Source organism: Neolamprologus brichardi, chromosome 23, assembly GCF_056152115.1.
Source record: "Neolamprologus brichardi isolate AB-2024 chromosome 23, ASM5615211v1, whole genome shotgun sequence".
Classification (NCBI taxonomy): Eukaryota; Metazoa; Chordata; class Actinopteri; order Cichliformes; family Cichlidae; genus Neolamprologus; species Neolamprologus brichardi.
In genome coordinates this window covers 23,118,973-23,146,709 of record NC_142125.1, presented here as the reverse complement: position 1 = coordinate 23,146,709, position 27,737 = coordinate 23,118,973, and the positions used below count along the sequence as shown (strand labels likewise).

At 40.5% G+C, this 27,737-nt stretch overlaps 1 protein-coding gene across 1 annotated transcript in view; it reads right to left on the bottom strand.

Annotated features, from left to right (window-relative positions):
- Nucleotides 1-27,737, bottom strand: part of LOC102785980 (fibronectin type III domain-containing protein 4-like) — a 57,060-nt gene that overhangs the window by 4,543 nt on the left and 24,780 nt on the right. The window contains exons 2-6 of the mRNA XM_087836520.1: nt 19,684-19,799; nt 12,555-12,656; nt 8,076-8,178; nt 3,295-3,384; nt 2,920-3,086 (exon numbers count right to left, since the gene is read on the bottom strand). Coding sequence (XP_087692646.1) covers nt 2,920-3,086; nt 3,295-3,384; nt 8,076-8,178; nt 12,555-12,656; nt 19,684-19,799 — 578 coding nt within the window. The remainder of the gene's footprint in view (nt 1-2,919; nt 3,087-3,294; nt 3,385-8,075; nt 8,179-12,554; nt 12,657-19,683; nt 19,800-27,737) is intronic.

Below are 27,737 nucleotides of genomic sequence, written 5' to 3'. Positions count from 1 at the left end.
GCAGATGTTAAAAGACCTCAGCCTCCTGAGGAAGTACAGTCGGCTTTGGGCTTTTTTGTACAGGTGCTCTGTGTTGCATGACCAGTCCAGTTTGTTGTCCACCCACAGCCCGAGGTACTTGTACTTGTTGACCACCTCCACCTCCTCCCCCTCTATCTGAACCGGCAGTGGACCTGCTCTGGACCTCCCAAAGTCCACAACCAGTTCCTTAGTCTTTGAGGTGTTGAGTTGCAGGTGGTTTGTGTGACTCCAATGTGTGACTACTTGCCAATCAATGAGCGAGGGTGAGCAGAGAACTAACTGCTCCCAGGAGCTTTTCATTTAAAGACTGTCCTATTTAAAGTAGGATGCTTTTATTTTTAATCCATCATTGGGCTTTGGTATTTAAATCTCTGCAGAAATCTGTGTGTGCACATATATCCCCAGGAAAGTAGACATAGCTCTAAATGAATTATTTTTTTAAAGGATTAAACTCAGGAGAAGTAGCTAATAAACTGTAAGGACACTTAAAAGCTGCAGAAATGCCAATAAGAAAAGACTAAATTAAGATAAGAGTGGTGTTTTTATAATTAAATTAACCATTAAATCCAGCCAGTGCAGTTTCAGCTCCGTAAACGCTCAAAGTAACGCTGCCTTTCTCTCATTTTGACACCACTGGAAGCCGTCCTGTATGAATAAACAGTGTGAGCTGCGCGCGGTGGGCGGTCAATTGACCCGTACATCGCGAGCAGTGAAGTCACAGGTTCTTGCAGCGGGAGAGGCCAATTAGAACGGGAAGTGTGAATTAACTTCCGACAGACAGATGCCCTGCCAAAATGTTCCGGGACGTTCTCTCCACAAACACTCTTTTATACATATAGACAGGCTAATGGATTAAAGGAAAAGATTTTAAAACAGAGCGCAGCAGAGGACAGAAATCTGTAAACTCCACATTTATGATTTGGAGTCACACAGGCTGTCTCTCACTTCAAACTCACCATGTCACATAGAAGCTTTTAAAGGACTCAGTGGCATTACATCTAAATGCACTGGCTGACCATGGTTCATTTTGTGAAGAGCCGTATTTTAATCCAAGCTGTGAACCTTTCCCAAACCAAACTGACTGTCTCCGTCACACTAAAGTAAAAACAGCATGTCAACCTCTTTGCGACCAGAAAATTGAACTAGAAAACTAGAAAAACTGGTGATTGCACTGCATTTTTTCATGATCGAGTGCTGCAAGTAGTTGCAACACCAAAAGCGTGACCACTTTTGATTGCCTGGAGGGAGGCAACCTGTCTTGAAACAGACTGCAATCACTCTGAGACAACTTGGCAAAAGTTTGCAAATGATCCTAAACGCAAATTCAGAAACACAGATTTCCAGCATGCAATCAATCTGAGTCAGTCTGCACCAAATGAGCATGAATCTCTGTGCAACATGAGACTCAAATTAACTAGTACTCCCCCTTGTAAAAGCAAGGCTGCTGAGCACCAAGATCATTTTGCAGTTAAATGAGTCATGAGAGCATCTGCTTCACGAAAATCTGCTGGCAATGAGTCTTTCACATCACTGTGGAGGAATTTTGTCCCACTCTTCTTTGCAGAATTGTTTTAATTCAGACACATTGGAGGGTTTCCAGCATGAACGGCCTGTTTAAGGTCAGTACTAAGCATTGCAATCTAATTTAAATCCAGAGTTTGACTTCACTCCAAAAACATTTTGTTTATTTCTGCTGGTGTGTCTCTGATCATTGTCCTGATGCATAACCTAAGTGCTCTTGAGCTTCAGGTCTTGAACTGATGGTTGGACATTCTCCTTCACGATTATCTGGTAGAGAGCAGAATTCATAGTTCTATCAGTTACAGCAAGTCGTCCTGAAGCAGCAAAGCAGCCCCATCACACTACCACCACCATGTTTGACTGTGGCTGTGATGTTCTTTTTATGAAATGCTGTTAGTTTTATGTCAGATGTAACGGGACTTAAACCTTCCAGAAAGTTCAGTTTTTGTCTCGTCAGTCCACAGAATATTTTCTTGGGATCATCAAGAAGTTTTTGGTAAATGTGAGACGAGCCTTTGTGATCTTTTTGGTCAGCAGTGGTTTTCTCCATTTTTGCCCAGTCTCTGTCTTATTGTTGAATCATGAACTCTGACCTTAACTGATACAAGTGAGTCATGCAGTTCTTTCAATGTTGTTGTTGTTCTTTTGTGACCTCCTGGATGAGACATCGAAGCTGTTGGAGTAATTTTGGTTGGTCGGTCACTCCTGTGAAGCTTCACCGCTGTTCCAAGTTTCCTGCATGTGTGGATAATGACTCTCACTGTGGTTCACTGCAGTCCCAAAGACTCAGAAATGACTTTTTAACCCTTTCCAGACTGATAAATGTCACGACACAAAACATGATTTAATAAAGGGGGCAGTTACTTTTTCACAGCACCGGATTCAAGCTGCTGGATAGTTCCTTATTCTATTAACGTGCAGCCTCGCTTTCTCTACTCAACACCGCAAGTGAAGAAATCTTCTTCTATCTGATGTTATTCTCTGCACCAGTAATCTTGCAGATGACGAAATGGGTGATAAATGAAATGTGGCCATTAGGGGGCGCTGCAATCAGGACACCTGTAGCTGGTGTGTCTAATTAAAGCTGCTCGCATGTGCAAAAACAAAAACAAATCGTCTGCCTGCTCACTTTAACTGAGGAGATGCTCAGCAACAACTGAATGAGCGTTTGCGCTCCTCTCTGTTTTCAGCCCGGCTGTTTTATATTTAGCTGCGATGGCAGTAGCTCTAGTTGCTAGGAGATCTCTGATGCAACTACAAAGACTCTACAGAGGAAACAAAATACTCCTGGCAGCCAGGAGCGAGCGTGTATTATAGAGGAGTTCTGCAGCAAGACGAAGAGGGAGGAAGAGGAGGAAGTTTTAGTAAATGAGTCACCCTGCTGCTGCGGACAGCTCCGTTGTGGTAGATGGGCGAGCTGCCAGCTGAGGCATTGTAGTAAGAGGAAGTGGCTCGGACCAGCGGCCGCTTGGCTTTCTCCTTGGTGCCGTTGGAGTCGTTGTCTTTGATGATGTCGTACTGCCGGCAGAAAAGGGCGATGACGGCTGGCGGTGTGGAAAGCAAAGAGAAAAGAAGTCAAAAACATCCCTCGCTTGATGAGTTTGCAGTCTCAAGCACTAGATTCAGGTCATATTAAATTAGCACATGAATTTTATTGAATACATTAAGGCGGTTAACGGAGTTAGAAAGGAAAATTATTCAGAAGAGATGCTTAGAGTGTCCATTGGATGGTGTCTGTTGGTGCAAGCTGACCTGCCCACAGCAACAGCACAGTGGTGATGATCAGCAGCTCTCCAGTCTCCAGTTGTGGAGTCATACCCAGACCCTCCATCGCTGGCTCATCTAAGGACAAAGACAAGTCCGGTCAAACTCTACTCAACAGAATATACTACAGTTCTATCTTCTACCAGCAAATCCCATTAAAAAAAAACAAAAAATCTGAAAGGCTCACAGTACATTTAATATGGACTATTTTTAGTAGCGGATTGATCCACATTTGCTGTTGTTTTCATGGTAATAACGGAACATGTGAGTCAGTGCAACAGTGTGACTCACTGATGTGTTTTTAATGACCACCGCAGTGGAGCTCTGAGGCACACAGGAGTAACATGTACGCTATCACACTTTGTAAACACAGTACTTAATGGGATTTTTTCCCCCAGATGTTTGTAGTTGCTATGGCTACTTTACAGGTATTATTTTTACTGCTACTGTTCCACCCTTATACTACAGTGCTATGCAAAAGTCTTGAGTCAACCCTTTCTTTATATCTTTCTAGGAAAATGTGATTTACTGAAACGTGCAAATATATGAGGCAAAAACAGAGTTTGTACAACTCTAATGAGTTGTACAAACTCATTAGAGAGTCACTCATGTGACCATCTTTATTATTCAGGACAGTCTTAGGCAGCTGGAATAGTTCTCCAGGCTTCTTGAAGGACATTCAAAGCTCTTCTTTGGTTGTTTCTGCCTTTTGTTCTGTTCTCTGTCAGCATAATCCCACACTGCTTCGATAATGTTGAGATCCAGGCTCTGGGAAGGCTAAATCCATGACCGATAGTGTTCCACTATGTGTTTTTCTATCCAGGTATTATTTTACTGCATTGGCATTGTGTTTGGGATCATTGTCACGGTGAAAAATGAAGCTGCTGCCAATCAGATGGTTTCCAGATGGTATTACATGATGGATCAAAAATTCATAAGTCAACAATTGTGACAAAGATCGCCAAGATGTCAGCCTTTCCTCCCTGTTTCCCTCCATTAATGATTGCTTCCTGACAGCCACGCTTTCACTGAGACCATTTCAATGAGGCTTCAATGAACAGTAGCTGGATCAGCTGAAGGTCCAGATGCATTTCTCGTGTCCTGTGTCTGTTAGGAGACCTGGGTCGTTGACCCAGAATTTTGAGTTTTCATTATTGTTGAACTTTGATTTAGCCATTTTTGATCATTTCTAGTCTTTTGGTTTATTTGTTAGAGTTCTCTGTCCTATGGTTTATGTCTCTGTGTTCTATAGTTGTTCTGTCTCCTCTGTCAGCTTTATCCCCATGTCAAGTCCGCGTCTCTGTATTATGTTTCCTGTTTTACTTTGAAAGTCCCTGATTTTGCTTCCCTTGTCTCGTTAGCCCTGAATTGTCCCAGCTGTGATTCCCTCCTGCCTTCCATTCCTTGATTGCGCCCTCTGTGTATTTAAGCCCTGTGTGTTCCTCTGTCTGTGTCATGATCTACCGTCTTATCATGCTGTGTGTTCTGCCTGTCAGCCTGTTTGGTTTTGTTGTTTTCAGTTTAGTTTTTGGTTTTTATTTTACAATAAATCTAAGTTTGAGTTTACGTTCCATCTCTGAAAGTCTGCACTTTGTGTCCTCCTTACCACCACTCCTGGCTGCATAAAGCCTCACCTGACAGTGTCAGGTCTTTGCTGGATTTTTTCCCCCTGTTTCTTAAAAACGTGACTTTTAGATAGTGTTCATCTGCTGTACTTGTCCAGTTTCCTCAAATTTTTTAAGGACACAGTGCACACCATGCTGAGATATTGCAAACTTTCAGCTATATCTCTTTGTGAATCACCTTGCTGGTGCAAAAATACTATTTTATGTCTGTCAAACTGTGTTATCTTATTTCAGCTATATTTTTCACAGATTCAACCAAAGAAATTGAAACAAATGATGTGTTTTTATGATAGGTTGCTAATAACAAAGTAACTAAAGATACAAAAGAACTATAAGTCTGAGACCTTTGAAGTAAAACAAAGAAATGAGGAGTGGCTCAAGACTTTTGTATACTGAATAACTCGTACAACATTACAACTACATCATTTTATTATTATTGCCAACGTCTGTGAAGGTTCTCAGTCATTCAGGTCAACATAGTCAAAGGAGCTTGGAAAGAAAAGTGTCTGGACTTCTTTAAGTTGCTTGAAGACGTTTCACCTCTCAACCGAGAAGCTTCTTCAGTTCTAAGGTCAAATGGTGGAGAGTCCCAGATTTTAGCCCTGTGGGAGTATGCCCCCCGAGAGGGACAAACACAACGCGCTCTGTTTAGACCCAGACCAAACAGTATTGTTTGACTGATGGCCGTTAATATAAAGATTTGTTTCGGACTTTACGTTTCCCAATTTTGCTTTAAGTTATAAAGTTATTTTGTTATTTACGTATGGCCTAATAATTATCCTTATTGCTGTTTTAGAGAGGAGAGGTGCTTCAAAGGATAGTTACAGATTTCTGTCAGAATCTGCAGATTATACAGTACTCTTAAGGGTACACCAGTACTGAAGGTCCAGATGCACTCAACTCAAACGCTGCTCATGACATCCTTCCATCTCGTATTATTAAAGATGGGTTTAACATTATCGAGCCCTGTATTTTATCATTAATTAACCTGTCATTGTTATCGGGTTGTGTTCCGGCTGCTTTTAAACACGCTGTAGTGCAACCTATACTCAAAAAGACCTCCCTTGATCAGAATGATCTCGCTAACTTTAGACCCATTTCCAAACTCCCGTTTTTGTCTAAAATCCTAGAGAAGATTGTTCACTCCTAACTTCAAACTTATTTGGATGCAAATAATATCGAGGAAATTTTTCAGTCCGGGTTTAAGCCACGCCATAGGGTTAGGGTCAGGGTAATGTCCTTTTAATGAGGCTTGAGCATCTGGTGGGAATCACGGGGAGTGGTAAATGGTAAATGGACTGGTTCTTATATAGCGCTTTTCTACTCATCTGAGCACTCAAAGCGCTTTATACAACTTGTGCATTCACTCATTCAGACCCATTCGCACAAGCACATCTTTCTAAGTGCTTTCTAGATAACATTCACACACATTCATACTCCGATGGATGCATCGGAGAGCAATTTGGGGTTAGTATCTTGCCCAAGGATATTTGGCATGCAGACTAGGGGAAGCCAGGAATCGAACCACCAACCTTCCGATCAGTAGATGACCTGCTCTACCACCTGAGCTACAGCCACCCCGGCAGTGCCCTTAGCTGGTTTAAATCCTATCTCTCAGACAGGTCCTTTTCTGTCACCAAGGGTACCTACTCCTCCTCCATTGCCCCTGTTACCTCTGGTGTCCCCCAGGGGTCTGTGCTGGGTCCCATGCTGTTCTCTTTATACTTGTTACCCTTGGGCCGAATCTTTGAGAAATACAATATTTCTTTTCACTTTTATGTGGATAACATTCAAATCTATTTTGAACTAGCTGAGGATGTCACGTTGTCGTTGCAACACTTCTCCGATTGTATGAATGAAGTTAAAATCTGGCTACTGAGCAATTCCCTCATTCTAAATGATAAGAAGACTGAAATTGTAATCTTTGATACTCCCTTCTCGTGAATGCTTCCTGGCTGAACTAATTGGTATTCTTGGGCCCTTTGCCTACTCCCTTTCTGACACTGTGAGGAACCTGGGTGTTGTCTTGGACAGTTCCTTCAAGTTGCACAAACATGTGTCCTTTGTAGTTAAATCGAGTTTCAGTCAATTACGTCTAATCTCTAAGGTTAAGCCCTACATACCATGTAAGGACCTGGAGAAACTTATCCATGCCTTTGTTACATCAAGGTTAGATTACTGTAATTCCCTTTATACTGGTCTCCATTCTGCCCTTGTTCACAAACTGCAGCTCGTTCAAAATGCAGCTGCGCCTCTCTTAACTGGAACTGGCAGGTTTGAGTCTATTACTGCAGTTCTTTCCGACCTGCACTGGCTCCCTATTAAATTTCGTATTGATTTTAAAATCTTATTGCTCACTTTTAAAATCATAAATAACACCGCACCCAGCTATCTTACAAATCTCCTCAGCTTTTATACCCCTGGGAGAGCGCTTAGATCAGCAGGCCAAATGCTCCTGGTGCAACCTAGATCTCGGCTCAAGACCAGAGGTGACCGCATTCGCCGCTGTCGCACCCTACCTCTGGAATAACCTCCCTCTAGCTATTCGGGCGTCTGATTCAATTCAATCTTTTAAATCTCGATTAAAAACTTATTTGTTTAGCCTTGCTTTCCCCGCCTCCTAGAGCCCGCATTTTTAGTGTACTGTAACATATCTTTTTAGCTTTATTAATGTTTATAATGTTTTAACCTTCAGCCTTTCGGGTTGTGCCTACTATGCCTGGTGTATTATTGGTTAGTTATGTCTCCCGCCTGTTAATATATTTTATTTGTATTTTGTGTTTTGTACTTGTATTTATTATTGCTCTTAACTCGTTCTGTGAAGCACTTTGGCATACCTGTGGTTTTTTAAATGTGCTATATAAATAAAATTGTATTGTATTGTATTGTACAAATAAAATGTTCACGGTCTTAAAGTCCAGACACTTCTCTTTCGAAGCTCCTCAGACTATTATTGCCAGTATTTAACATGTGCATACACACCTTGAAAACTTGACTTAAAACAGCGTTTCTGAGACACCAAACTTCTGCGTACTTTATGCAACAATAAAATACCTCAGATTTGTGTCTGTGCTGCTGTAACACGGCACATCATGTGTTTTACTTTAGGAAGCCCCCCTCTGGACTGTGTTTATGAGCACTCACGGTGGTCCAGGACTCCGGCTGGATAATGGTCGGTCCTCTCCAGAGTCCTGAAGTGGACGGCACGGCTGGGTGGGCTGTCACCGTGCAGCCCAACGGACTGCACCTACATCCAACAAGGGGGAAAAAAAAAGAGTATTTAGAGGGAATGTTAAGATATTTTTAAGCAAAGGTAGAGCCAAGCTGATGACAGCTGAGCACAAACTCTGGGTGCATTCTTACAGTGGCATTAACAAAGGACACCATTATGCAATGATGGCAAGAAACTGGCTGCCGAGGATATATTTAGTGAGCAAGCGGTGCTTTGGCTTTTGGCCGTGATCCTGAATGATCATTAGAGGACGCTGAGTAAAAGCTTGAAAGGCAATAGAGAGAATATAAATTTGAGCTATAAGCTCATTTGGGGACATTTTCAGTCACTGGGAAAGATTATAAAATTAGGCTTTGTGTAAATTAACACGTTAACACGTGTTAATGGTGTTTCACATTCAAATCGAGCTGCAGTGGAGTTTTATAACAGGAAGCACTCAGTTTAACGCACACACAGGGAAATAAATCAATCACAGAGATAAAATTACATCCACACGAGGTCTCATTGTGCCACAGATGCTCTCTCCACCTACACAACACAGCCAACGGCAATACGTAGCAAGTTTTCTGTGGAGTTTATGAAGTAAGTCCTTGAATTTAGAGTGTTTGTTCTCCTCTAATTCTACAGTCTGATGCCTGCAAAGTGTCCTCTGCAAGCTCTAATCTGTCCCCTCATCCTGGATAACAACACCCAACTCCATTGGGAAATTCATCCTTTAATTTTTAACTTCCCCGCCCGCCAAAGGGAGGTCAGAGGTCAAATTCAGCCCCCTCTGGACCTCACCGGGCAGCAATGCATTGCTCAATGACACTTTCGCAGGACATCTGTCTGCTGACGAGCACATTGAAGCAAGTCCTGCAGCTGAAGGACAGTCTGCAGTCTGCATCAGTCTGTTAGGCTATAATGGAGCATAAAAATTTTAATAGCACCACGATAATGGAGTCACATTAGAGACTCCTTCTTCAGAGAGGAGCTGCAGTTTTAGTTTAAACTTTCAGAACAGAGAGGTGTCACTGTTTAGGTTAATCAAACACTGACACTTGATTTAAGAAAAAAATGCTTTGTCATCATCTAAGAAAGTTTCTCAGCTGTGATGCAGATGATCCATCTATTCGCTAACCAAGCATTAAATGATACTGAAATAATTAACATAATTAAAATGGTAATTAATGTTTTCATGAGAGGTTCAGGAGTGTTTTTCAGCCCTGGATAAGCAATTTGTAAGGTTGCCAGGTTGTGAAAATATCAAATTATTTTACATTTACGTGGACTTGTGCTTAAAATATGAGTTTATAATCAGCTTTCAGCTTCATTACACTGAGTAATACATAGATATACAGTTTTGGTCAGACGTTTACATCCACTCATCATAGGCATGAATGTCGTGGTAATTTTGGGCTTTTAATTATTTCTTGGAACTGTTCTATTTCTAGGCTGGGATGATTTTACAGGATAAATCTTTAATGACTTTGAAAAACAAGAACTGGGTAAGTTTCAATTCAGTTATCTATTTATTTCGGATTTTTTCTAATCCAAACAGGCTCAAGAATATACATACACTCTTAAATCTTTTACTAAGTGGTGCTGATTGTTCTATGATGTCTTTTAACTCACAAGGCCTATTAACTTCTCGTTAGTGATCATGACTGTGTACAGCTGGTAGTTTCTCTTTGCAGTATTAAAAGGATTTGTTTGACGGCACTCATTAGGCTGACCAATACTCGGAACAATGGGAAAGTCCAAGGAACTCAGTGAAGATCCAAGAAGGAGAACTGTAAATTTGGGAAGGTTGTGAAGGTCTTGCAGCCATTTCTAAACAACTGCAGATTCCAAGATCAGTGATTCAAACAAATGTACATAAGTACAAGTTATTCAGATGTGTCATCACTTTGTTGCTACATCATGAAAATATGCCATCATGGTGGTGGCAGGTTCATGCTGTGGGGCCGTTTTGCTGCCAGTGGTACTGGTACACTGCAAGAAGTTGATGGAATAATGAAGAAGGATGACTATCTCCAAATTCTTCAAATTCACCTCAAATCAGGACAATGATCCCAAACAGATCAAAACTAGTTGGGAATAGATAGAGCAGGCTAGCATTGAGCTTCTGGAATGGCCTTCCTAAAGCCCCGACCTCAATCCTGTTGAAAATTTCTGAACTTAAAAGCCATCCAATTAGAATGAACTGGCAGAAAGTATAATAGGTGAGTTTTGAAGGTAAAGATATTTGACGTCTCTTCTCGGCAGAATTGACAAATGATGCTAAAGTTTTAAATAAAGACCTAAATTTGTTTTCTAAAAATGTGTGTGTAAGTTGAAAAAGTCATTATACCCCTCTCAATATTTATTTATTTATTTAATTTTCAGAACAAGCTGCATCAGGTCATCAATGATTTATTTATATGTTACACTGCATGTCCATGAAACAGGCTAAAATGAGCTTTCAAGGTGTAGGTCTTAAAGAGCAGGAGGTAAAACTACTTGTTCCAGACAGAGGATGAACTGAGGAGCTCTATAAACAACCAGTCACAGTTTTTTAAATTGTGACTCATGCAAATGTACTCTAGCTGACTCACAGAATGAAAATAAAGAAGAAGAGGATGATGATAGGTCTCTTTTTTCCATACACAGAGGCAAAAAAAATCTCCATTTCAAAGCACTTACAAAGACCAAATCGTCCAGTTTTATTTCTAAATGTATGGCTTTGTTAATATATCATCTAGACCTCATGTCTATTTGTACAAACATGATGAACATTTTCTTACCTTATGGATCAATACTATGAGTCCCTTTTTGCAACATGCTGAAAATTCTTTGGTCTGGCATCTAAAAGATTGTCCTGACCTGGACAGACACATACTCTTGTGACACAACTTCATTCATTTAAGGTGCACAGAGAAGAGCATTAATCTGAAGACATTAAAGTTCTTTTGCAGCAACTTTTGCGGAATACAGGACAACTTTATTCTTTAACCCAAATGGGTCGGCTTAGCTTCTGTGATTGTTGTCAACTTTTTAAAATTTGTAAAGTTAGGAGGACACAGTTTAGTTGTTTCCTTTAGTTGTTTCCCGTTTTATTCTGCTGGCTGATGTCAAGTCTACTTACTTCCTTTTTCTATTTTTCTATTCCTCTGTTGCTTTAGCCACTTCCTGTTTTATTCTGAAGTCTCAGCCAGTCTTACACTTCAGTCAGACGTACTTCCTGCCTGTTTTCAACTGCTCTTCCATCATACCTGTGTTCAATCAGTAATCAATCTCTTAATTTTTGAGGTTTTGTAGACATGTGACCGCTAACCACATGATGTTAACTTGTGCACCATTTTTGGACACCTGGCTAAAGCAAAAGTGCCATTCAGTGCCCGTTTTCCTCCATCATTTTTCAACTGTTCCTATCATAACAGCCTAAAAGAAACATTTGAAATAATATCAAGAATGTGGAAGCTGGCAGACACGCCAGTGAGCCCCCAGCAACCATCTGTAACTAAGGGAAAATGAATATTCCCCATCTACCTGGCAAAAACTTTGTTGTGATTGATTTTGTTGCTAGCAGATTGCTGTGGCCGTAATTTGAATTGTAGTGATGGGCTTGCCTACAAACACCTGCTCTCTCAGGCGCCGTGAAACTGTGAAAAGTGTGACAGACCAGAATTGGAGAAGGTTTGCCTTCAAAACAAAAGTTGCCTCTTTTGAAGAACGCTGGCTTCTCTTTGAAACTTCTCTATTTTCAGTTCACATTGCACATTATCAAGTTTCACTACCACTTGTGTAACAGTGAGTGATTTGTAGGAAAATATGGCAAAAATACAGGCAACTGGAGGAAGCTTAGGCCTCACTCACACAGACCTAAGGACACAGACCACCCCCTCTCTGTAAACACTGGTTGCTAGGGAGCAGTGTGTATTCCCCAACTGATTGGCAAGTGGTTGCTGGAGGTCTCTGGCAGTGAGACATCACGTGAGAAACCTCCTTAAACTTGTTGCATTCCTCAAACTTCCCAGTCATCATTCCTGGTTATCCAAAGTTTTTTCTTGTTTCCTTGTGTACAGCTGTGGGCTGAACACTTCAGCCCTGTTCACGGTGCGTCCTGCATGTCGTTCCTCCTCCTGGGTTTCACAACTGCTCCAAAATACTTCTGAATTATCAACTTCTTCTTCTTCTTTTGCTAGTTTGTGTTTTGTAAGCCTACATTTGCATAAGATCTTTTGTAATGGCAGTGTTTATGGGTTACATAGCCAATAAAAATGGTTAGTTACACCATTACACACCTGCCTTTTAGAAAAGGATACCATCCAACTAATACATACATCAGTCTAATTAGCTATTAGCTATTACATAGCTATCATTAAATAGGTAATAGCTATTAAGCTTGTGTGTTTGTGTGTTTCCCTCACCTGGACACTGTAGTGTGTGTCTTCATCCAGGTCCCACAGCACACACCAGCGGCTGGACGTGTTCACCTCTCGTATGGAGCGCTGCATCAGGCCGTCCTGCCTCTGGAGACAGGATACGTGCACACATGAGGAATACATGCGGTGGATGCTTTTGCACACACAAAGACATTAATGTGCCACACGTATGGCAAATTTAAATCAAATCTCGGGATCTGATCAGCGTATCCGGCTGACAGCTTAAGTATTATGATCTAATAAAAGCAGTAATGGCCTCGTACTTTGCTCGAGGCAGATAGTGTTGTCTTAAAAGGAGAAGAATCTTTTCTGTTTTCTTTTAAAGTAAACTTTGCTAAACTAATTTACCAATAAAAAAAAAACATCATTATGTCACATTTAAAGGCAAATACTTGAAATGCAAGCAGAATCCCTGCAGTAACAAGCAGCTTTGCCTCATAGAAATTCCCCTCACACCCATACAGTCCCAGTGGGAGAAATTAGGTCTGCAGGCAAGGTAACACCAGCAATAGTCATTCAAAAGAAACAGAAAAACACATGTTCAGGCAGAGATGCTCTGTTGGTATAAGGAGCTGCAGAATTAATGAAGAAATGTCACCTTCTGGATCAGCAGGTAAACAGATGGTGACCCTGTGGAGATAAATTTTAGTTTTTAACAGCTGTCTTTAGTGAAAATTTGGGGATGGGTGAATTTATAAATTGTAAATACAACACAGACATATTATCATCTCCATTTTTGCAATCAGAAGGTAAAACACAACAAGATAATTATTAATTTAGAGCCATGCTTTAATTCAAGTCCACAATTTAATCAGTTTTAGCTCCATTTTGGTCTCCACCACCTCCCTGGGGAAATATCTGATTTTTCAGCTGCTTTAGCACTGAGAAGATCACATTCACCGTGTTTATTTAAAGTCCAGTGATAAAAGGTGCCTGCAGAAGAAGACAAAGTTACTGGAAAGACAACACAAAGCAGCATACATCCATGAGGGGCCGCGAGAATCGAGGCAAAAACATTTTCACAAGGTTACCCACCAAACTCTACAGTTCATATCTTTAAAATGAGCTGTGGATTCAGAAGGTAATATGTAAATACACTGTGCGCGTGGATTCAAAGTAACAATCACAAATCAAATCCTTCATGTTACGTGAACATGAAGACTGGTGGAGTCCCAGGACCCTGAATTGATAAGAGGAATAAAATGGATGGTTAATAATAATAATGTCTGCAGAGGATTCTCTGCCAGGCAGATATCTGCACTATAGAGGTGTATGGAGTAAATAAACTTACTAGTAGTTCAGTTAAATCAAGAAAATGGCAAAAAACAAACAACAACAGAAAACACAAGAGCTGCTGCAGCAGGTTTCCACTTAACATGGCACCATGGTAACAGCAGTTAAGATGCATTTTGGTTCTTCATTCCCCTCGGACACAGAAAACAAGCTAAGAGTTTCCAGCATAATTTGCATTTGTGTTTGTGTGTCTGGAATTGCTAGGCCAACACAATGAGACCTGATTTTAGCCTTTAAGAGTGCTGAGTGCTGAAACTGCACATGTGGCAACGCTTGATTGCAGTTCTTGCGGCCAAGTGTGGCACAGCTAGTTATTAGATTTAATTTAATTAATTTAAATTCAATTCAGTTTTATTTATTTGGCACTAAATCACAGCAGCAGTTGCCTCAATGTGCTTTATATTGTAAAGTAGACATTCTACAATAATACAAAGAAAACAGAGAAAACACGACAATCAGACCCCGTACAGGCTTGGCGAGAATGGGGATGAAAAAACTCCCTTTTAATAGGAAGAAACCTCTGCCAGATCCAGGCTCACTGAGGGAAGGCCATCTGTCACAACTAGTTGGGGTTAAGGGGGGAAAAAAAGACGAAAACATGTTGTGGAGAAGAGACAGAGATTAATAATAACTAATGATTAAATGCAGAGAGGTGTATAAACACATAGCAAGTGGGGAAAAAATTAAGTGAAGAAGAAACACTAAGGGGGCAATTACTCTTTCACACAGGCCCAGGTAAGTTTGGGTAAATTTTTCTTCTCCTAATAATCAAAATTATAATTTAAAAATTGCATTCTGTATTTATCTTGTTTACTGTGACAAATATGGAAAAAAAAAAAGAAATCATGTTTTTGTGTGGCTAAGTTTTCCCGACAACACGAGACTTGCACGAGACTTTAATTGCTCTGATTGAAGACTCTGTATTAAGGAACCTTTAACTGTCTTCTTTTTAACTGCAGACATCCTGATGAGCGCTGCTCAGAGATAATTGGTGTTCACACAAGAGCACCAGCCTGCATTCTTGTTTTTGGGATTGTAGAAAATGGCTCATCATATATTCAAGCTTTTCATTATTGTCATTTCCGGCCATTAAACACCAATTACACCAAATATTCTAAAAAACCACCAGCTCGGCATCAGAACAGCTCATAACGAGGATTTTTTAACAACTGCTTGGTAAGCATCATCTAGCGACAGCTAGTCCAGTTTTCAAATGAGAAAGTTTCCCAGATTGCGAACGTGCCTGTGGAGCACTGAAGGCTGAGGAAGAGTCAATAAATAGAAAGCTGTCAGGACGCTCGAGGCGCTCCAGATGTCTCGAGTGGAGAGTCAAAGTGGTGTTTGCTGCTCCTCTGGCAGCCCTGCAGGCAGCGAGTCGGCCAGGACACTTTGATCGTCCTGCAGCACTAAAAGGCCGTGATATAAAAGTATATACTGAATCGATGGGGGTTAAAAGGATCGTTAATCAGCACCAGTGACTCAGCTGGGATTGAGGCATTACCATTTTGGAATAAAAACTCCAAAACCATCTAATTTTGAAAAGTGCCGCTGACGTAACTCAAGATACTTTCTAATTTTCAGGATTTGTCAGTTTACCTCATAGGCACATTTAATTCTGCAGTTTTAAGTAAGACAGTAAACCAGGAAATCAAAACTAATGGACACTTGTCACAGCCATCTAAAGGTCTGTGCAAAAGTCTTGAGCCACCCCTTTTTCCTTTATATTTTTGTGCCACAAAGGTCGGCTCCAAAATAGATAACTGCTTTTAAAAAAGCTGGTCATCTTTATATATACTTTCTAACTGTAGTCAACATGGGAATACCCTCTCAGCTTTTGAAAATCTTAAAAGTAAAACAGATTTTTTCTAATTCTTAACAAGCAAAAGAGCATTTGATGATGAGCGTTTTATACTGTTTGATGACAGAAGAAAGTAAAGCCTGCAGGTTATATTTTCAAGGTAGGTAAAACAAACGTTCTACAGTGACAGACTCTCTGGTTTTAGTTGATTTCATAAGTGTTTTATAATCCCTGCATCCATTTACAGGATGGCAAAAATAGGATTTTTAAAGTATGCATAATTCAGTAGTTTGTAGAACCACCTTGGGATCAGTGACAACTTGAAATAATACATTTCTTTATGTAATATCAGTCTCTCACATCGTAGAGGACTTTGGGTCTGCTCTCCTGTCCAGCGGTTCATTGAGGTTTGAGGGCATTTATTTATGCACAGCTCTCTTTTGCCAAGCCACAGCATTTCAATCAGGTCGAGGTCTGCACTTAGAGGTGGTCATTACTTTGATCCACACTTTAACTGCCTAACAGATGTCTCTAGAGTACTTTGGTATGCAGAGGAGTTCATGATCGACTCAATGTCTGTAACTTGCCCAAATCATTACGCCTCCACCTCTATGCTGACAGCGGGTATGAGGTGTTTGTGGTGATACGCGGCATTTGGTTTTGTGCATTATGAGCAAACATAATAACAAACTTTAGCCTCATTCCAGGGATTTTGTGGGTTGTTAAGAGAGAAGAGACTTTCTCCTGGAAGCCCTTCCAACGAAGCCATACTTTTTCTGTTTTTTTGCTAATTGTACTGTCATGAAGTGTGGTGTACCTCTTTTTGCAGTTTCTCTGAGCATTGCACAGTCTGACTTTGGGGTGAATTTGCTGGGACGTCTACGTCTTGAAAGACTGTAGCATTGTGATTTCTGAAGACCAGCAAACTGTCTGCTTTTATAGAGGTGCTCACACTCACTAATGATCAGTTTATCAAATGGATTTGATTATCAACAGCTGGCTGCTACAAACCCTCTTAATCTGTGCTCTTGGAAGTTCTCTACATTTGACAATTGAAGTAAATATTTTCTTGTTCTTGCAGGGGGTTTCAAGCTTTCTTTTAATTTTGGCAGCAGTCTTAAAGTTTGATTTGTCAGGGTTCAGCTTCAGACACTTTAAAAAGGAACAGAAGGCGCCTTTACTTCAGTAAAATGTGACCGTGAAGTCTGCAGGTGAACACGAAGTTTGGGTGCATCGCTATTTTTAGGTCAGGAAAGAAGTCAGCAGCAGCCTAATGCATTTCAGAAGGAAAGTGGTGCAGAAAAACAAATCTCTCCTCTGATGTTGTCACAGTCTGACAATCTTCTTCTGGTACAAACATCACAACACAAGTTAAAAACAGGCACTCTCTGCAGGTTTTATTTGATAAGCATTGCCCTTGCACTAATCATCAATTAACCCTGTGTGTTTGATATTTGAAGTCATAGAAACCAGGACTGCTGGGAGTCTCAGACACAGAAACTTAAACTGGGTTACTTCATGTGTTTGTGTGTTTGGGAGCGAGGTTGTGTAACGCGTGCATCTTGGCAGCCAGCACCGTGGGATTTGGAACAACTTTAGATGAGTGAAGCAACTCTTTGTCTGGGCACATTCACTCGTCCTGCTTCTCCTTCACAAACAGAAGGCTCGGCATGTCACCGAAAGATACTGTGAATGAAATAATCCCACAAAGCAGCCATGTTTGAATCCTAATCAAGACTTAAGCCTGATGCGAGACCACTCTTGCAATAAGGAAAATAGAAATGGTGGAAAGCATACTTGATTGACAGAGCAGCCTTTTATATAACAGCATTTTTTGCCCTTTTGTAGCAGTTCACTCTGATCCAAGGCAACCTTTGATGACTAACAATGGAAAATACGGGGTTGGTAGATAAAACCTGCAGCACGGATACCTGCTGCATCCACCTGCTACCATCACCTCCCCGATTAATATTTGAGTAAGGGTTTTTTACATAAGTGCTTTCTGAGGTTAAAGCAGGAGATGTTTTACATCCCGATCCTGTGTTTTCTTGAAAATGCCAAAAGGTTGATGGATTCTGACTCAGATGTGAGGTGACTTGGGAAAAAAAACCAAAAAAAAAAGAATAAGAGTTGTTTGGCATCGACACCGCTGTGGATGTTTCTCCTGTGAGACAAATCCTGGCCAAATAATTTCCGCTAATGGAGAAGACACCCACTCAGAGCTCAGCTAATGTCTCATTCTCCTTTTGCCAAAACTGTAGGTGGTGAAGACTGATTAAAATGAGCCAAGCTGAGCTAGCAGCCGAGGTTTTTAAGAGATGTCAGACAGACAAAATGTTGTTATGTAACAGCAGAATTAATGTGAAACGTCTCTTACAGTGACGCAAACTTCTTGTACTTTAGGTGGCAGTTGTGTTCTTTAAAGGTGCTACGTGGAAGGACTGCAGCATTTAATTAAATGAAATGTAACCAATGAATCAATGAATTCATGAAGAAAAAGAAATACATTCTGAACAATCATATTTTGTTCAACCGCTCATTAATGCAAATATCTAATTAACCAATCAGCTGGCAGAAACTCAATGTATTTACACAAGTGGACATGGTTAAGACGACCTAGTGAAGTCCAAACTGAGCATCAGAATGCGGAAGATTATGTTAATGTGGTAATGTTGTTGATGATTTAAGTATTTCAGAAACTGCTGATCTGCTGTGATTTTCCTGCACAACCATTTCTAGTGTTTACTAGTGACCTGAAGAAGAGAAACTATTCGGTGAGCATCAGTTCACTGAGGGAAAATGCCTTTTTGATGTCAGAGGAAAATGACCAGTGTGCTTTGAGCTGATAGGAAGGCAACAGTAACTCAAATAACCACTTATTACAACCAAGGTATGCAGAAGAGCATCTGAACAGCAGCAGAAGACCGCACCTGTAAGCTGAGAGCAGTCTGTATTTCTTCTTCCAGATGTTAGGGTCAGAAAGAGGACAAAATACACTATTGTTCTACTGTCAGCTGTCTGAAAGGCACACAAACAGCTGTATGAAGTACAGCTGAACACAGTATCTATAATACTAGACAGAGCAGTAATGAGTGAATTCATGGCTTTTAATAAAGCATGTGCTACCATTGTGTCTGTTGCTTTCAGCTATTTGTTTGAGTCTTTTTTTCCCTGAATTAATTAAATACCTGCAACTTCTTATGAACATCTCCAAAGCCCATTTTTGCATTAACACACTGTTATGCATATGGCACGACAGCTGTGCAACTTAATTATTTATGATAAATTACCCCAAACACGGGCAGATCATATGACTTTTGTTAGCCTCACACAGTTGAGCTGACACACCAGTGCACAGCTGTGGATGTCTTACTTGTGAGCAATCTTTTCCCCCTCAAATCCACGGCAGGACCTTTCCTCCTGGGGGATATTTAAAGATCGATTACTTCGATTATCAGGTTTTTCTTGCTAATTGGATACTTGGAAAGTCCTTCTTTTGGCTGCACCTTCTGTAATTAAGAGATTTGGTTTTTTATTATTACCTACGTCAACCAGTAGCCATCCTTGACATTAATGAGCTCCTTAAGAAGCAAAATGTTTATGAGCAAATTCCTCCGAGAGGTTTCCAAACTTTCCCACCCCTCATGACTCAAAGGGTCTTTGAGCCCAATGCTGACTGCCTACCCGGCTAATGAATGACGCAGCATTTTAATAAATCCCAGAAGACAGCAGCAGGAGGACAAAAGAGAAAGAAGTGAGCCCTCGTGAGATTGAGATGAGCACGAGAAATACATAATTTATCTTTGAAAAGCTGTTCCAGCCCCGAGCATGGCACCGGTCCAGCTTTTCTGGGCATTCAATTCATAATTTGGATCCCTGCAAAATTAATCGGCCTTCAGCTGAATGAGAGGGCACATCAGGATGTATTTGACATTCAGTTTAAAAAGAAGAAAAAGCATGGTTCATTGGCCGTGCGTGCTCAGTGTATGCATGCATATATGATACGAGGCTGCTGTATTGTACCTGCTGTGAGATGGCGTATCCAATGACGGTGTCTCCCTGAGGAACATTCCAGGTCACCATGGCCGAGTGTGCCCTCAGCTGGGTCACCGATACATTCACCGGGGCTGCTGGCACAGCTGTTAACACACACACACATAAACGCACGCACGCACGCACGCACACACACACACACACACACACACACACACACACACACATTTATATAGTTTGTTAGCGACCGTCAGTGAAGGCCAGGTAACACATGCAGTCTGCAGAGCATTTAAACTGAGATGATCACAAATATGTGGGCACACCAACATTACTTGCAATTCATTTATAAACTATGGGCTCCTTTTTTAAGTATTTATTTATGCCTTTATTTGATCAGGATAAACAGAACAAGTGGAAGGAGAATGATCGAGAATGAAGGAGGACCTAAACCTTTGGTCTATGCAATATATATCAATCAGTTATAACATTATTACCACCTGCCTAAAATTGCATTTGTCCACCTGACTCATCGAGGCATGGACTCCTCTAGACCCCTGAAGGTGTGCTGTGCTATCTGGTACCAAGATATTAGCAATAGATCCTTTAAGTCCTGTAAAATGTGAAGTGAGCCCTTCAGGGGCCAGACTTGTGTGTCCACCACATCCCACAGATGCTTGAGTGGAGTGCATAGTAGGGCTGGGCCATATCATACCGTTCACGGTAATACCGGTATAATGTTATAAGAAAATGAAATATCGCGATAGAATATGGGTAAAACGCGCAGTGCCTTTGTTTTCATACACACATGGCGGAGAAAGCACGGTGGAGACGGAGAATGAGAAGGCCGAAAGCGGATCGTTGAATGAAACAGATGAACCAGAATTGGTTTGTACAAACGGCGCAGCTCCAGTGGTGTGGAACTGGTTTGGTTTCTGTCCGTCAGATACACACCAAAGCACATTTTTTGGTAGAGCATGCAAGCGGGCCGTCGTTATTACTGTTATTACCAAACCGATTTTATGTGGTACACGGCGCTCAAAAATCTGTCAAAAAATGTTTTAGTACGACTTTGCTAAGCTACAGTCTGAACTCTCTGTTACGCCTGATGGATTGTCGGAGCATTACAGCTACCGTAGTCGGGAGCCTCGCGGAGTAATACATACTGTGTTTCAACATAATATTATGGTATTGTGTGTGTATAACCTCTTTTTATGTTTTGTGGATATTATACATGGTTATGCTCAGGATATGTCGGCCAATTTCCACTGGAAATGCCTTTTAATTCAAATTCAAATTCAAATTCAAATTCAAATTCAAATTTTTATTTGTCACATACACAGTCATACACAGTATGATATGTAGTGAAATGCTTGGACAACTGCTCGTGACCTAAAGAAAAAAGAAAAGGCTATGAATAAGATAGGAAATAAATAAATATGAAAATAAAAAAGGGTAAATTTAACCAGGAAGGAATAAAATAAAATATAAAAAAATTAAGTTAAGAATGAGATAACTGTACAACACAAATTAGAATGAAGGGTAAATTTAACTGGGAAAGAATAAGATAAAATATATAAATTAAAGTTGAAAATAAGATAACTGTACAACAAAATACAAAGTATAGACATTTATAAGAATGTAAGAGAAATATAAATATATATACACACAATAACAGCAGCTGCAATCCACATTATACAGTGTCTTGTGCAGTGCAAATATGCTTAAAGTGATGAAGTGTAAACAAATGTCCAGAATGTCCAGTGTGTGTGTAAGAACTATATGTGTGGGTCAGTCCTGTGTGGTGGTGTGATTGAGAGACCGTATCGCCTGCGGGAAGAAGCTCCTCCTCAGTCTCTCTGTGTTGGTCTTCAGGGAGCAGAATCGCTTTCCTGACCTCAACAGAAAGAACAGTCCGTTGTTGGGATGGCTGAGGTCCTTCACGATCTTCCTGGCCTTGGTCCAGCACCGCCTGCTGTAGATTGAGTGCAGGTCAGGGAGCTCGGAGCGGATGGTGCGCTCAGCTGAACGCACAACCCTCTGTAGAGCTCGTCTGTCCTGCATGGTGCTGTTCCCGAACCAGGTTAAGATGTTTCCCGTCAGGATGCTCTCTATGGTGCAGGAGTAAAAGTTCCTGAGCACCTTGGGGGGCAGTCGGAAGTCTCTCAAGCGTCTGAGGTGGTAGAGACGCTGACAGGCCTTTTTCACCACGGTGTTGATGTGACAGGACCATGACAGGTCCTGCGTGATGTGAACTCCGAGGTATTTGAAGCTGTCCACTCTCTCCACTGGGCACTCGTTGATGACGGGGGTCTGGTAGTTCCTCTCCTGCTTAGTGCTGAAGTCCACTATCAACTCCTTTGTCTTACTGACGTTTAGAAGGAGGTTGTTCCTCTGGCACCAGTTCTCTTTTAGCAAGTAATTTGCATTTGCACTGTTAAATTTTTATATAGCTTTAATGCACATAAAAAACAGCTGCTTGTTTAAGTGAAAATACATTGATGGGGTTTTTTTGCACTAATAAAGTTGTGGAGTTGTAAAGTATTTTGTCTCACGTCAATTATATCGTCAGTTGTATCGTTATTGCAAATTTTCAGATATATATCGTGATAAATATTTCTGGCCATATTGCCCTGCCCTAGTGCATAGTGCATCCTGGTATCAGGTGTTCCCCAGGTAAATGACTCACATGCACCTGGCAATCCACATGATGTAAAAGAAAATGTGATTCATCACAGACCACCTTCCTCTGTAGTCTAGTCTGATGCTCACATGCCCACTGTTGGTGCTTTTGACACTGTGCAAGGGTCTGCATGGGCATCCAGAGTGATCTGCAGCTATGCCGCCGCATACACAACAAACTGTGATGCTCTGTGTATTCTGTCAGAACCAGCAGTAATGTTTTCAGCAGTTTAAGCTACAGTGGCTCGTCTGTTGGATTGGACCACTCGGGCCAGCCTTTGTTCTCCACAAGCATCAGTGAGCTTTGGCCTCCCATGACTCTGTCAGTGGTTCACCGCTGTTCCTCCCTTGGATCGCTTGTGATACATACTGACCACTGCAGACCAGGAACACCCCACAAGAGCTACAGTTTTGGAGCTGTTTTGACTCACTCATCTAAGTCATCCTCAACTTCGCTTAGATTCTTACACTTGTCCATTTCCCTGCTTCTAACAAGTCAACTGTTTTTCACTTCACCTGTCATAATGTTGAGCCTTTTCGGTGTAGAGACATCCAGCTGCACCAGATGTTTTGTCATTTGCTTCCAATTACTTACAGGGGTATTAGTGAAGGCTGATGCTGATTTTCGATTTAAAATCTTTCCCATAGTAAAACTGAGCCAAAAGTTTAAAGTCAAATTTTAATATCTCTGCATCTGCGAAGTGTTCTAAAAGCTTTCAAGTCTTTATCTCTGTCAGGAAAATCTATCCATTAAAGATGGATTCACTCATATGAATAATGTACTCCAGCCCCCTGGCCTTTCATAAAGACCGTTCTCCCATTTATTCATAAAGAAATGCAATTTAAAAATGGCTTATGACCTAGAACACAAGCTGTGCATTTGCAGAATTATAAGTGAAACTGTATTTAACTGTAAAATAGCATTATTATGATAATAATTTAATGTACTCTGCCAAAAGTACAAAAGTATTTGTTGCTGTTTGATCGGTTCCACACCTGAGTGCCAGGACTTGCTCCAGTGGATCAAACAACAGATTTGAGAGGTCCATGGATCTATTCCAGCCCATATTTCATCTTTCATAGAAATTCTAGCAATTATTTGCAGTCCCTTCATTTTAAAGAGGCCATATGCTAACTGGGGGGTAACTGGATATTTTAAAATGTCTATGTTTAAAAAATATGTTTAAAATGACATGGATGGATAATTTGTAAAGGACAACCATAGAAACACGCTGACAGCTGCACAGGCTGTGTCTATATATAACCAAAGCTAATGTCCAACACCAGTCTCTTCATGGATGTTGAAAGATGAAACTATTTTGTTTTCAACTGAGACAAGTTTTTGATGTCAACAGAAACAAACATTCATCTGTTTAACCTCGTTTCACTCTGGTGTGTGAAAGCCCATCAAAACTTAACCCTGTCATGCATGAATTATGACAACCTAAATCAGGATTTTTTTTCTTGCATTTTTATTCATCTTTAGGCATGAAAAAAGATTTTTGAACTTCATTTTTTAAACATGTACTTTTCAAATAGTTTTTTACATGTTCACTTAGTCAGTCCACTGGCTGACCAGTGGGTGGCAGGGTATGGAGTGACACATTAGTGTCCAATGTAGTAGTTTATGTGCAAGTATACCATCAACACTGGCACGAATACAAGAAAAAAGCCTTTGAATATGTTATAACTTCAGGATAAAAATGCTCGGAAACTCAGGTGCCACTTTTAGGATGTTTACTGACCACTTTTAGAAACAACCACAGCTAGTCGCAACACAAACAGGAAACTGTTTCTCACATAACATTCCGACAGAGAAAACCCTGAAAAACCTCTGAAGGTTCCGGGGTGCAACACCCCCAAACATACATTAACATCAACACTGTCTATAACAGAATAGCTGTCCACTGTTATGACCACTATGCGTGAAAGGGTTAATGCAGATGTTTGGTCATAATGCACAAAACCAAACACAACATATTAGCACAAACACCTCATACCAGCTGTCAGCACGGTGGTGGAGGGGTCATGATTTGGGCTTTTTTTGCAGCCACATTAGCACCTTACAATCATTGAGTCCACCATGAACTCCTCTGTATTCTAGAGTCAAATGTGAGAACATCTGTGAGACAGCTAAAGCTTGGCTTAATCTGGGTCATGAAACAAGACAACGATTCCAAATACAGCAACACATCTACAACAGAATGATTAAAAAGGAAACATCAAGGTACTGCAGTGGACCAGTCAAAGTCCAGACCTCAACCTGACTGAAATGCGAGAAAGCTGTGCATAAATGAAAGCCTGCAAATCTCAATGAACTGAAACAATGCTGTAAAGAAGACTGGGCCAAAGGTCTTTCACAATGATGTGAGAGAATGATAAAGTCATGCAGAAAAACAATTACTTTGAGTTATTGCTGATAAAAGTGGTTTACAAACTACTGAATCACGGGGTGTAATTAGTTTTCCACATGACTGCAGAGAGATCTGCAAAAACGTTCTTTGTCATGGCTCTCTATATATCACAAGTTATTCCTGCTTTCCTGGCCGATTTATAATCTCGAGCTTGTTTTATATCTTGTCAATAGCAGGAAAGGACTATAGTGACTATAGTACAGCTGCGGTAAAGCTGTAAGTGGTTATCAGCTTTGTGAAACAAATCATAAGATCGTGTTAGATTTTGATAATGATCAGAGTGTGATTTTAGGTGTTGGAGGGCCACTGCAGAAGTCTTTAGTTTGGGAAGAAGTCAGGCACAGGAAGGGATTACCAAACTTTAGATGTTCTCACAGGTTGTATAACCTTTGGACAGAGTCAGAATAACAGTTTCCCCCTGAGGGTGTGCTGTGCTACAAAACTGTTGGATCCAGCTTCATATATTATCATGACAGTGCTACCTGTCACCTGTCTCTCAAACTAGTTGTCTAACTCTCAGCAAGAAAATAATTACAGTGTTTTGTATTGTTTTGTATTTTGAGTTTGAACGATGAAGAAATCAAAGAAAAGTAAGAAAAATCACTGAAAGTCTTTCTAACTGATTAACCTGAACCTTGAAAACATAAGATAATATTTCCTTTAAAATCTTATGTTAGACAGGTCTTTTAAGGGGGTGTTAAAAATGTTTTTGTCCCCAAAACAACTTTCTCCTAAACCAAACTGAGTAGCTTTCTTCCTAAAACTAACCAGACCGAGGCTGAAAGGCATTCTTTATCGTTTGCTTCCATCAGTGTTCTTTAGTACAACCGCTCCTCCCGCACTCTGATTCAGATTGAAGTGCCAACTAAATGGCTGAAATGTAAATGTATGATCACACCCACGCACATACTGTACTTACAGGCATGAATGATTCTCTGGGGGCCGGTTAAAACTGATGGGAAATCTAAAGCACTCACAAATGAAGTGTGTGATTTCTTTTCTCTTTTTTGTATTTTAATGTTACTAAATCATCAGGAAACATCATGACCTTCACTGAGAGTGAGACAGGGAGAAAGTAAACTATAAATCGGAGTTTAAAAAGGGATATTTGCTTTTAATGGAGAAAACAGAAATGGAAAACAGGGGAAATGAACATTTATGGTTACAGTAACAGAAAGTGGATGATTAAAGGACTAAGCTTTTACAGAAACCACAATTTGTTTGCATTTATTTAGTTAAATCTATGAAGAAAGTCAAAGACAACAGTTTGACAGACATAAAGTAACATTTTTCCCATCATTCCCTAAAAGCTATTAGCTGAACATTTGTCTAAACCTGACAGGTGAAGGACAAAAGAAGATGTGTCAGGCCTAAAAAAAAACCATCTACAGCAGATGAATATTTTCTGAAAGTCACTCTCTTAAGAGACAGGAAAAAAACCCAGCAGACCTGAAACAGACCTGAGAGACACATCTGAACCTTCAGCTGATTCAGCTACTGTTCACTAAAGCCTCACCAGAAATGGTCTCAGTGGAAGAACTGGACTGAAAATCAGTGGCAACTGTTGGAGTGATGAGTCACTAATCGCTAACAGTATGTATGGAGGAGGTAAGGTCGAGGCTCTGTCATGGTTTGGGTCTGCATTAGAGCCAGTGGTGTTGGAGATCTTGTCAAAATTGATTAATTATAAACAAAGAAAAGTACCATCAGATATTGATCCACCATGAAGTACCATCTGGAACTGCACCTGATTGGCACCGGCATCATTTTTTAGCATGACAATGATCTCAAACACACTGCCAATGCAGTAAAGTCATACCTGGATAGAAAAACACACAGTTGAACTCTATCAGTCATGGATTGGCCTCCCCAGACCTCGGACCTCAACTATTGAAGCAGTGTGGGATCATGTTGACAGAAAATAGAACGAAAGGCAGAAACATCCAAAGAAGAGCTTTGAATGTCCTTCAAGAAGCCTGGAGAACTATTCCTGAAGACGACTTGAAGACATGACAAGAAAGCTGCCTAAGAGAGTTCAGACTGCGCTGAAGAATAAAGGTGGTCACACCAAATGTTGACTTTCAAGCTTGATAGAATTGTACAAACTTAGGTTTTGCTTTATATACTGTATATAAATGTAATTTGCACATGTTTCTATACATTGATGAACCTATTTCACAATTTCCTAGGAAAACACAAAGAAATGACGGGTGATTTGAGACTTTCCACAATACTTCAGACTAAAAAACAGGCAAAACATGTTAAAAAGACAGAAAACAAGATGAAACGAGCTTCAAAAAAGTGAAAAAAGAGAATACATAACGCAACAACACAGAAAGCTGAAGAAGTGAAATTCAGAGTCAGAAAACTTCCAGGAAAAAAAATGAAAATAAAAACAAGAAGAATTCTAAATAAGTCAGAGAAAGAAAGTTTGAAAGCAAGAGACACAAAGACAAACCCTGGAACAATGAAAGGAAAAGACAGATGAGCAGCCATCCCTACTTTCATATTACTGATGATAAAACATCTAATGGACTAAATAACTACTTCATAAGCCATCAATGGGTCTAGTCTGCCCACTCCAACTCCTCCTCCTTTACTGCGGGACAGGAATAGCACCCCACATTTCTCTCTTTAGTTTTCTCATCCTCAGAAAGCAATTAATGAGCACCCGCTGGTAGAGTGTGTGTCCTTGTGTGTTGGTGTGTGTTTGTAGTATGGAAAAGACACAAATACACGATGATGAGGGAAAAGGAATCAGCGCAGCAGCCAATTAGGACATCAAGGCTTAAAAAAAAGGACATTAAAATGCTGCGATTTTGCATTACACAGCACTAACTTGCATTCCTTTCTGAAAAATGATGCAGCATATTGTTATGCTCCAGCTTAAACTGCATTTTACTCAAGAGCAGCAACCTCTTATTTCATGGCGGAGGAGAAAATTATGGTTTTCAATCATTTTTATGCAAAACTGAGTCAAACTAAAGACTA